The sequence below is a fragment of the Homalodisca vitripennis genome, chromosome 7 (genome assembly GCF_021130785.1).
Source record: "Homalodisca vitripennis isolate AUS2020 chromosome 7, UT_GWSS_2.1, whole genome shotgun sequence".
Lineage (NCBI taxonomy): Eukaryota > Metazoa > Arthropoda > Insecta > Hemiptera > Cicadellidae > Homalodisca > Homalodisca vitripennis.
In genome coordinates, this window is record NC_060213.1 from 79,120,419 (window position 1) to 79,132,926 (window position 12,508).

Consider the following 12,508-nt stretch of genomic DNA (forward strand, 5'->3'; position numbering starts at 1 on the left):
AACTTGTTCTTGTTTCAGGGTTTTACTATACATAGACCACATAGTACAATGATTAAACCTAATTTTGATTTTCAATAATAAACTTTATATTTGCAATATGTTACCACTGCTATCTATGGTAAAATTATTATAGTACTACTGTTAAACATATTTATATATTTAAGTTTAGATTTGTATCCGTGCCTTTTTTATATTTAAGTTATATAATAAATATATATGCAAGCTCTTGTCAAACAATTTCATTTTTAGAACATACTAGCCTATATATCCATACTATTGCAATCAATAGAGGAAACAGAAATGAAGCTTAATTCATCCATCCAAAATACATTTTCATGTTTATTGTTTTGTGCAATGTTTTCATTAACCTGCCCATCGTTGATTGATTCGTTCCATTGGAATGTAGACATTTAAGATTTAAGTTATTATATAAAGCAGTCTTTAGTGCCTGATTATTGTATTCATAAAATAATTTACTGATTTTTTAAAATTCTTAAGCTAAAGACTTATGACAAAAGATATGTAGATTTTAATTTTTTATAAAATGAAAATATGCTTCCAGGGAACGGAAACTCTAGCCTCGGCTCTTTCATTTTTTACAGTAATTCTTGCCAATCACTCAGATGTGCAGGTAAGAATAAATTAGTAAATAAATAATAATACAAATTAAAGTAACAGGTTGCTATAGCTATTTTTTCATATTATTTTATAATAATTACACACTTATACTAATTATAGTAATATATACATTTGAAGAAGCAAGCTATACGGGTTTTTTACCCTTTTTTGAACTTTGCAACAACATACTTCCTTTTCTGTATAGGAAAAAATCTACAGAGAGATTCTGCAGGAAGTTAAGGACCCTAGTGACGTCACTCTCTCTGACCTGAGATCTCTGAGATATCTTGAACAATCTCTCATGGAATCTATGCGACTATATCCAAGTATTCCCACCATTGTGAGGAAAGTTACTAGGAACACAAAACTGTGTAAGTAGATTAATAAAATTTAAAACGTTAATTTGGAATAGGCCAACTATCGGTAAACTGACAATGTATTTTTCTGAATTAATCCCAGTTTTTAACACATTTTACTTCATGAAACTACAAATCTGAATTAAAAATATCTACATCAACATACAAAAAGTATTACCATGATTTATATTTTATCAATTTTCAGTACATATTAAAAAATAATACACGTGGTTTTATGACAGAAATATTTTTTAGATATAAAATGGAAATGTGTGTAGGTTTTTACACTATACATATTGGCAAAGGCCATAACTAATTTCAATTACTACATTTTGATTTCGTACAGCTTACTTTTTGCAGTATTTTCCGTGTTCATTAAATTTTCTATAGTAATTTAACATATAAAAGCGTCTATATTCTAAAGCTTTCCTTTATTCGTTCTAAACCATGAAAATACGCTTCTTTCTGTATCCCTACAAGGGTTAGTATTGAACATTATTTTATGAGACATAAGCCGATTCATTTATTCATATCCTGGAAAAGCTATAAAACACACAGTAAAATGCATAGAACAATTAAAATCTTATATACAAAATTAATCGGAAAGTACGTCGCTAAGCGCTAATCTCGAGAAAGGCATGACATATTCGGGTAATTAATTTTTCAAAACATTCGTTGTAAACTGAGGAAGGTTTAAAATAAGAAAATGATCCAATTTATATATTATTTAAAAAATATTGTATAATACAAATTTAACTGACTTTAATCAGCTGTTTACACTTTCAAGTGATGTTCGACTGGGGCAGAAACATTTGTCAAGGAATACAAATTTAGAATAGTGCCGAATGTTATCAATAGAATTTTAGGTCATTAGTGATGCAGATATCACATAAAAATTTAATATTTTAGTTTTACTCCAGACTGAGATGGTGACGAATTTTAAACATGTGGGCTTCCTTGGCATTGTAATAAGCAATTTTAATAGTGGCGGAAAACGGCCATGACCAACATAACATCATGTTTCAACGATACGTTCTTTCCCAGACTACAGTCTCAAAACCAAGATTATCTCTGTAATCCAATAATTTATGGACGATTATCTTGAAATTTTGCATGAATTTAATAAGGATTACGCACTTATACCGAAATTAAATAAAGTATTACCATTTTCTGTATTAGGCTACTCATCCCTTCGTACGCACGTGTATTTTCTTCATATGGACAAGGCAAACTCAAATATGGCACTGGAAATATATTAGACAAAAGTTAATTTCAAGAGAAGGGAGTAGACGCTTTTTGGTTGAACTAGATTTCGGATTGATCCATAGGTGTATATTTTATTGAATGGGGTTATAGGTTGAAATCAACTATAGAACCGAAATTGAATTTAAACACGGCCATAAGTAAACACCTTTTGAACGACATAGGCTCGTTATACGTATCTTATATATTATTCATCTGTAATGCAAGACTAAATCAAATAAAGCAACAAAAACTTCTTAGAAAGAAAGTATATGAGAATGGTTAGTAGAGAACCAAAGTATTTTCCGAGATTATATCTTTTTTTATCGATACAACAAGGCATCCTAGATGTGCAAAACATTATCTAAGAACCAGAATAATCTCTCATTCTCTTAACAATTATTCTCTCAACCATGAATGGCCAGTAATTAGTAATGAATGGCCAGAAACCCAGTAATATGTACTTTTTGTACGCCTACTTATGTTTGGGAAATTTCATGTGACAGCATCATTTCATGTTATTATATTACATGATTATTGTTGTTACTGAGTGTCACAAGGACTTCGATTTTCAACATTGCGTGCGAAGCCGAGTATAACATATAGTATTACATAAAAAATAGGTGTTAAATTCTTTCTGAGAACTTAGGAGAGTTCTTTTTATTGATTGTAAAACTAATGTTAACTGTTAATGTAATGAATCGATACAATGAGTTATCATTCGACATACAAACCTTAGTAAAAGATTTATGAAACAGACGGATGCACAGTCGGAAGGATAGTCCTTCGATCTTTTGACCACAAATTCGTGAGTTTTTTACTATACACCAAGAAATATATTTACCAAGTAGACAATCCATTTTTATACTGTTATTGTATCCATTATTTTATTGTCTATTAGGAGTTATCACAAGGGCAGTTATCGCAGGGTCGTACAGACGAATGAAAGAACCGCTCTTAGAACTTGTGATCAAAATTGCAACATATCTTTTCTTAAATGCTCCTTTCTATCAAGAGTTATCGCACAGAGACACAGTATAGAAGGGGACACGTTTACGCACTTGGCCAGCCCTCTGATCTCATAAAAGATTGCTTATTTTTTGGACTATTTAAATGTATTTACGAAGTTTAAAACCGATAGTTTCTTAATATCAAGTGTTATCTCATATACAGGTAAATAACGAGATTTGCTCAGAGTCAGTGTGTCCGTTGATTTTTCATCCTGTAGGGTTTTTCATTTTGAACGGGTAGATGTTGAGATGAAGTAAAACACGCTATGTATGATATAAAAACGAAATTTATTTTTCATTTGGAAGGCCCATGTATGCCATTATATGTGGAATATAACATCGTTCAAATGTACACCGCGGTTTCTCAAAATAGCAAGGATTCGAGTTGCCCAACTTTCAATTACTCTGCCGCATGAATCCGGTTGAATTTGAGCGATGGCCTGGGTTACGTTGACCTTATGTTCATCGGTTGATTGAGTCCTATTGGCATAGACCTGCGACTTCAGGAAACCACTAAAAAAGTCTAGGGGCGTCAAATCGCACGACCTCGGTGGCCGGTTCGCGTCACCTCTGCGAAAGATAACCATACGCTCAAGTCGTTCATGCAAAATGTTCATGGTTTTGTTCACCATGTGGCACGTAGAGCCGTCCTGCTGAAACCACATGTCGCTTACATCCGTATCGTACAATTTGGGCCAAAATAAATCCGTTATCATTGTACTGTAGCGTTCGCCGTTGTCAGTGATGGCCTCACCAACGTTGTTTTCAAAAAAATCGGACCAATCACACCGCCAACCCAAAACCCGCACCAAACAATTTGTGGATGCACCGATACCTGGAGAACCTCATGTAGGTTTGCGTTGTCCCATATACGGCAATTATGCTTCTTAACTTAGCCATTCATCCAGACATGTGTTTTGTCGCTGAAGATAACTTTTTGGCCGAAATTAGGGTCCTATTCCAAACGCTCCAAAGCATACTCGGCGAACAAACGGCGTTGTCTATGGTCATCAACTTTAAGCTCCTGGGTCAGGACGATGTTGTACAGATGCAAGCCTAAATCCAGACGCAAAATATTCCAAGTTGAAGTTTGCTAAAAGGACGAGTTCTTGTGCACGGCGAGGCATTTACTGCTTCGGGTTCCTCTGCACACTTTCACGGACAGTGGTGACGTCCTCGATAGATCTGCTGTTCCTTTGACGTCTGGGTGTAGGCTGGTTGTTTACCGAACCGGTATTCTAGAATTTAGCTTCCAAACGTTGAAGAGTGGAAATTGAAGGTCCTCTGTGACTGCCGAATAATGGTTGCAACGCACGTAACGTTTTAACTGTTTTTATAATACACTCATTTTTATAATACAGTTTGATCACCTGAACGTGCTGCTCAATCGTGTAACTTGTCATGATGAAATAAGTTGTAATGAAATGGCATTACTTTCTGAACAACAATACACTAATGAAAGAGCTGACACAAAAACAACATGGACGCCACAGGCTGCCAACATCTACCCGGCCAAAATTAAAAACCCTATATAATCAATTTGTTTTTTCTTGGACCAAGATAAACCTATGTAAAAAGTTTTAAATCTTTATGATCGGTCTATAAAATATATTACACTGACGTAAAGACGGTCCCAGGATCACATTTTGGCCCTAATACAAAAACACCTTTTTTGGATTTAAAGGAACCTACGTACCAAATTTCAAATCCGTAAGATTTTATATTAAAAGAAATCTCACATACGGATAGATTATCATGCAGATGGTCAATGACACGGTTTTAATATGCCCTTTTTGGTTTTTTAATGTTAATATACACATATAGAATTCAGCATTGGATCGAGCAAAAGCTGCTAAGATATAGAGTGATAAAATTTTAGCGGATTGCTTTAAAAACCTCTCAATACTATTTGTACTTTTTATATTAATTTCAGTTATTAGGCTATATGGTAGGGCTAAGGCAAAAAAAGGTAAATAATGTGCAATGGTTTAGAATATTGTACGAAAAATATAAGACTTTATAGGCAAACATATTGGAATTCGTTAACCATTTTAGACGTCCACAAATAATAGGTTTTTAGTGTAAACAGCGGCGATTCTTAGTTCTGTATAATGTTTTTTGTATGTTATAAATACTAAGAATATATAATGTAATAAAAGGATTTTGTTCAATATCCATGCTTTAATATATTTGTGAGAACAGAATTTTGCCTTTTTACAACATATGTGCTTATGTGCCTTTTCCGACACATATTCTGTTGCATGCGTTCTCCGCACATTACTTACCACCTTACTCACCAAAAAGAGGTCAACTAATATATGCTCAAAGCTGAGAAAGAAAAGATAGGTATACATTTAGAACAACCGACGCGACATAAGAAACTGGGACAAAATATAAGCAACAATGCTTGACGTTACTTCTAAACCTGAAAGTTCATAGTTTAACGCTACCTATCACCGTATCAGCTACCTATAAAAGTGATAGATAAAAAGTCTGTAAAATGATTCAACATATCCCTGTGACCTCAAGGCTATACTATTACGTATTCAAAACATTATCGTGTTTATATATTCTCCTAATGAAAAGGATTAACATTAGTTTATAATAATAATATTATTATTTTAAAAGTTAAAAGCGTAACTCTTGTTTTGTTTTTATTTATAGTCAATACACAATGAAACTCAAAACCAATTTAACTTTTTGTGTAAATATTAAAACAGTAAACATTAGTTCGAATCTCATCAAGTATATATACATATGTCATATATATATATATATATATATATATATATATATATATATATATATATATACAGGGTGTCAATTAAGTCTGGAACCTCTTTTTTAATTTTTGAACCACAATATAAAGAAATACCAAAGTTCACATGTGCTTACTGGTGATAGTAACGCAAACATCTGCCCAATTACCGACCGGATAACTCTTTGGGGGACGGTCCACAAGGAGTCAGACAAAATTCTTAAATAGCAGCATAGGTCAAATTATTAAGTATTACAAGTAAACACCAATTTTTAAGTACCTGTGATCAAAGTAAGTGTTCAAAATGTTCCCCTCCCATCATCTGACAATGTAGTAATCGAAGCCAGGAATCAATAATTATTACCAATAACACAACTACTGTTAGAATTTGAAAGTGGCAGATAGAGTCATACACAGCATCCAAAGAAACTTAACGTTTGGGCATGTATTACAGGAAATCAAATTATGGGCCCATTATTTATCAATGGTAATTTAAATGGTGACTCGTATCTAGCAATGCTCCAAAATGAGATAATTCCTGCAATACAAGCTGCTCTTGGTCGACAATTTCAAAGAATTTATTTCCAACAAGATGGCGCGCCACCACACTTTGCTCTCCTTGTTAGAGAATACTTGGATACAATATTCCTTCGCAGATGGATTGGAAGACATGGTGCAGTAGAGTGGCCTGCTCGTTCCCCTGATTTATCTCCGCTGGATTTTTTTCTTTGGGGATACCTCAAAGATAAAGTTTATCGTACTAAGCCTCGAGATTTGGCGCACCTAAGAAATCTCATAGTCCAAGAAGCTCAAGATATTCCTCGTGACTACCTTCAAAATGCAGTGGATGGCTTTTACAATCACCTAGGACATTGCCAGACGATGGGAGGGGAACATTTTGAACACTTACTTTGATCACAGGTACTTACAAATTGGTGTTTACTTGTAATACTTAATAATTTACATTGTTCAATTGTTTTAAAATTCAAATAGCTATAACTACTGAATGAATCTACCTTTTGAAGTCCGGTTTGTGACATTGTACCTTTCTAAGTAAGACCTTTAATTTGATACCAAACTTGACCTATGCTGCTATTTAAGAATTTTATGCTGCTAAGAAGACTCCTTGTGGACTGTCCCAGAAGGGATTATCCGGTCGGTAATTGGGCAGATGTATGCGTTACTATCACCAGTAAGCGCGTGTGAACTTTGGTATTTTTTTATATTGTGGTTTAAAAATTAAAAAAGAGGTTCCAGACTTCATTGACACCCTGTATATATATATATACACTTTAGTATATATATATATATATATATATATATATATATATATATATATATATACTCGTATTATAAAAAATATGGGACATCCAATTTAACATTTAGATATTTTGTGTGATATGTAAATGTGGCCTATACAAGGTTTTATTGACTAGAAGTAAATTATGCAATTTGTATTGTATATTATGCAATAATGTGGTAGTTTGAAAGTGGTTAATTAAGACTATGTATAATATGTAAAAAAAAGATTCTCTTTTATTATTATATCCATTATTGTTTTATCATCTACTGCAATATTTATGTGTGCTATTATTTTAGTACTAACACCATTAATAACTGTATCCATTACAATACAGCAACTTTAACGCTGCCAGCCAATAGTCGTGTGATGATTCCTTTCTACTCCATGGGCCGGGATGAAGACCTGTTCCCCGATCCTGAAATATTTCTCCCAGACCGTTTCTCGCCAGACGCCTCTGAAGGAAGACATCCGTATGCTTTCCTCCCTTTTAGTGGTGGACCACGAAATTGTATAGGTATTGTCACGTTTATGTCATCTTGATACTAAGAAATCTCTCTCTCTCTCTCTCTCTCTCTCTCTCTCTCTCTCTATATATATATATATATATATTATATATATATATATATATATATATAGCTTTATCGACGAAATTTTGCAGCCAATGGTGAAATATTTAAAGTCACACATCAATAACACCGATCACTTCATCGCAAGACTGAATGAAATGAAGCAACCCATTCCCAGCGATGTAATTATGGTTACCATTAATGTCCAGTCCTATACACAAACATTCCTCACAATTTGGCCGAAGAAGCAATTCATAGTTTTTTAACCACTAGACCTAAGCAAGCCAGTCCCAGCACAAAATTTATAATTACATAACTTCATTTTATTTTAACTATGAACAACTTTAAATATCAAGATACAAATTACCTCCAAATTAATGGAACAGATATGGGCAGCAGGATGGCACCTGCGTATGCTAATCTATTTATGGCAAAATTAGAAGAAGATTTTTAGAATTTTCAATCCTACAAACCTCTTGTATGGTTGAGATTCATTGACGATATGTTTATGATTTGGAATAAAACTTAGAATATTTAAAAGAACTTTTGGAAAATCTAAACGAATTCTCGATTTTAAAATTTACCTGGAAATTTTCTAAAGATATCACAACATTCTTGGTTGTAGATGTTTTTATTAAATCTGGATTTCTCAAAACAAAAATTCATATTAAAGTCAGTAACACAATGGATTATCTACATTTCAACACCTGCCATCCTGTACATGTCAAAAAATCAGTACCCAACTTTTTGTCAGTTAGGGGCAAAAAATTATGTACTTATAGTGAAGATTTTCAAAATTATCTATAAAAACTTTGAAATGCATTTTTCAAAAGAAGATATCCTTAAATTTTTTTAATAATCAAAGTAAACACGCTAATGTTCATAAAATAAAAAATAATCATGATGTAAAATGTATAACAAAATATGTTCCTGGTTTATATAAAACAAACAATATTCTAAGAACGGCACACAACATTCTTAAATCTTCACCAATTACCAAAAACTTAAGTTCAAAACCACCCAGGCTAGTGTTTCGTAAAAATGCTAAAATCAGCTTTACAAAATACTTTTGTACTAGTAGTAAAACAAAGAAAACTTGCCCTATTAGAGGACAAATTAATTGCAAAAGTAAAAATGTAATTTATCAATTAATATGTAAAAATTGTGCAATGGATTATGTTAGATTGACAACAAATCCATTGCACATAAAAATGAATTTTGTTTTTATACCTTTTTGAAAACGGCAAAGCCGAAATATTAAAGGAAATCGAATAAGTGTAATAGAGTAATTCTTCATTTATACATCCGAAGTGAATATATATATATATACGGCCAAATAAAAAATAATTGAATCGTAAAAAATAAGGGTTCTGTGGTGTAATGGTAGTACATTCACCCTGGCAAGTGAGAGATCCGGGTTCGAATCCCAGCGGAGCACGTACTTTTTGTGATTCAATATTTATAAAAATTATATATATATATATATATATATATATATATATATATATATATATACATATATGATTTATGTATGTAAGTGTTTGCAAGATTGTGTAGCAAGTAATATTAAATGTGTTTACAGGAAAGACGTACGCTATGTTCTTCATGAAGACAGTCATGGTACATTTGCTTAGAAGTTACAAAGTGCACAGCAATGTACGTTTGTGTGATATTGAACCTACTCTCAAGATTGTGCTGAGTTCTAACACGAAACTCCTCGTACGATTTGAAAATCGATAATCTGTTTTCAAATTAATGTATTGCTTCAAGCCTTGACCTTTAATATTTCCACATTTAAAACTGTAAGATAATCTAGGTCCATAAAGAGCTATAAGAATTTGTAAAACGGCAAATCAATAACTTACTATTTGGATTTTTAATTTATAATACAATACCACCGGCAATGTGTGTTTAGATTCCGTTATCTGCTACCTAAAATCTCTTTCTAATACGTATTGTACAATTAAATTAATATTCTTTTCTATGTACGTGAGTGTGGCAATAGAACAGAATTTAAACCAAACTTGTTTAACGCTCATTTAATTCTTGAATATTCTGCTTGTTGTGCAATAAAACAGTTTTAGCTATCTAATCAATGTTTAAGTACCTATAAAAGCAAGGTATAAAACGAAGAAGCCTATTTTTAAATATTTCTAAACCCGACTACCATTCCTTCTATAATTTGATAGTAATATCAATGTGTCCTCTGTAGTTGCAGGCTTTTAATACTGTATAAAGTTCATAATTTATTTCTCTAAAAAATAGTATGATACCTTATTCATTAGTAACATGAGGATATATTGTAACACTAATCATAGCCAATTTCAGCCATTATGAGTAGAGAGGCTTAATAAATAAAAAAGGTCCAATATCTAAGCAAAAGTATTTCAAATTATAAAAATTTGACCTCTGCAAAATTCGTAAATATTTACGAATAACAAAGATTTGTATGCGTTTGACATGTATATTACTTATAAGTACTACAAGTATTGATTCATACTTTGTTTCTGTACAGCGTTCATAAATTATTAATTTGAATACATAAAACAATATGAGTGCATTATATAACGTAAATACAACTTGGGGATGGAGTGTGCTAAGGTTTAAACAGTAAGCTGTTTAATATTACATTACACCCTAACATGAGCGTAAGCTGCTTGACCACTTTAAGCTACTTACATGCCATAGAGTACCGTTTAAATTATGCCAATACATACATAATGCTATTTATACTGGGAATGTAAGGCGATTACATATTATGAAGTCATACAATAATTACATTCACAATTAATTACACCACGTTTGTTTGCTTACCATCTGTACTATCAGTAGGTTTTTGAAATAATTTATGTTCAAAATTTAACTACGTAAATAACAGCCTCAATATCAACCAAAATATTTTAAAAAATTATACAATTTAAAAATATTACAGTACGTATAAAATTATTACATGGTTGGTTTTTTTTAATAAAAAAAGTTTCCTGTCCCATCGTATACGTGAGGGGGTCAAAACTAGGCAAGATTATTCGTGTTCATGATCCCATGTCTATATAGCATGTGATTTTTGTACGCTAATTGGCTTAGCGTTAGTGAAAACTTATACTAGTGTACTTGGATAATCTATTTTCTGTCTGTCTGTCCACAATGCATCTCGAAAACCGAATGACCCGGAAGTTCAACAGGATTATCATATTAACATGTGATGTTGGCTAATTGGTTCGTCAAACTGTTGCATGCCTCTTAATGGTATTGGACGGAGCTTAGTAAACTAGATCTTATTGGTATAACTTAAGAAATAATTATACTGTAAACCTAACTAAGACTTATTTCAAACTTATTATATTTAACTTAAGTTTTTTTCTAATTTGATAATCTATCACAAAAATTATTTCAAACTTTATAACAATACTTACTTCAAATTTATTTGATTTAATTAATTTGATAAGCTATCACTAAATATTATTACAAAACTTATGTTTTTATTGTGGTACTGTATATCTGCGTAGATAAAAATACTTATATGTAAATTTAAACTTTTGCATGAAACTTAATTTCTATCAAGACAAAAAATCTTTCAATGAACGTATACAGGGTGGAAAAAAAGTATGGAAACGCTTTTCACTAATTTTGTATGGCTTCACCTATACAAATTAAATTTTGTACATCACCACTTGTATTAAGAACCTAGTTTTTGAGACCAGTGGGTACATTTTATCTTTTCAGGGGGACGGCCCCGTGAGGAGTCGGACGAAAATCTTAAATGTAAGCATAGGCCGAGTTTGGTATCAAATTAAAGGTCTAGTAATGAGAAAACTCATTACCGCAAACTGCACTTAAAAAGGTTTACCCTATCCAGAGTACGGGCCGTTTGAATTTCATAAGTAACGTTTTGATTAATTATTATTTCTCCGCAATTTCACAGTCTCAAGTAAACTGTTCTTACTGAAAATGACACTTTTATGGAACACAATTATCCAAAAGAATTAAATTAAAAATTATCTATGTATTACAAAAAATAACCATACCTTTTAAATGAGGTGCTCAAACTGCTCTCCGAACACTTGTTGGCAAATGAAGCTAGTCTATTATAAAAACCTACTGCAGTCACATTTTGAAGCATCTCAGGTGTAATTCTTCTTGCTTCTTCTAATAAACGATTTGTCAGCTCCTCAATGTTGGCTGGTTTAGTTTTTATTACACATTATCTTTTAGAAGCCCCACAAAAAGAAATCTAGTGGATTAAGATCCGGTGACCTAGCCGGCCACTCAACGGTACCCCTGCGACCAATCCAACGGTTAGGAAACACTTCATCTAACAGATTGCGCACCCGCAAATAGTAATGGGGCGGTGCTCCATCTTGCTGAAACCATACTGCATTAAAATTTGCCCCAAGAAGAGCCACGCATTGCTAGCAAAATGTTATTTGTCAACATATTTCGCCTGTTAGATTTCCATCTATCACAAACGGTCCTACAATGTTATTGTTTATTATTCCCAGTCCACATATTCACTTTCTGAGGCCTTTGTGTGTGGCCTTCTATCATCCAGTGTGGATTATGGTCGGCCAGTAACGGCAATTATGCCTATTTTAACTTTTCCATTAACAAAGAATGTAGCTTCATCTGAAAACAATATCGAACTTAAAAAATTTTGA

The 12,508-nt window shown here is 32.5% G+C and overlaps 1 protein-coding gene across 4 annotated transcripts in view; it reads left to right on the top strand.

Annotated features, from left to right (window-relative positions):
• Window positions 1-9,985, top strand: part of LOC124365991 (cytochrome P450 4g15-like) — a 33,960-nt gene extending 23,975 nt beyond the window's left edge. For 2 of the 4 annotated variants that reach the window (XM_046822160.1, XM_046822161.1), the window contains exons 10-13: window positions 563-631; window positions 824-989; window positions 7,622-7,801; window positions 9,436-9,985. In XM_046822160.1, the coding sequence (XP_046678116.1) occupies window positions 563-631; window positions 824-989; window positions 7,622-7,801; window positions 9,436-9,593 (573 nt within the window). In that variant the 3' untranslated portion in view covers window positions 9,594-9,985. Of the gene's footprint in view, window positions 1-562; window positions 632-823; window positions 990-7,621; window positions 7,802-9,435 lie in introns of those variants that run through there. The other 2 variants (XM_046822162.1, XM_046822163.1) reach the window with 2 other exon arrangements.
• Window positions 9,986-12,508: the final 2,523 nt, after the last annotated feature.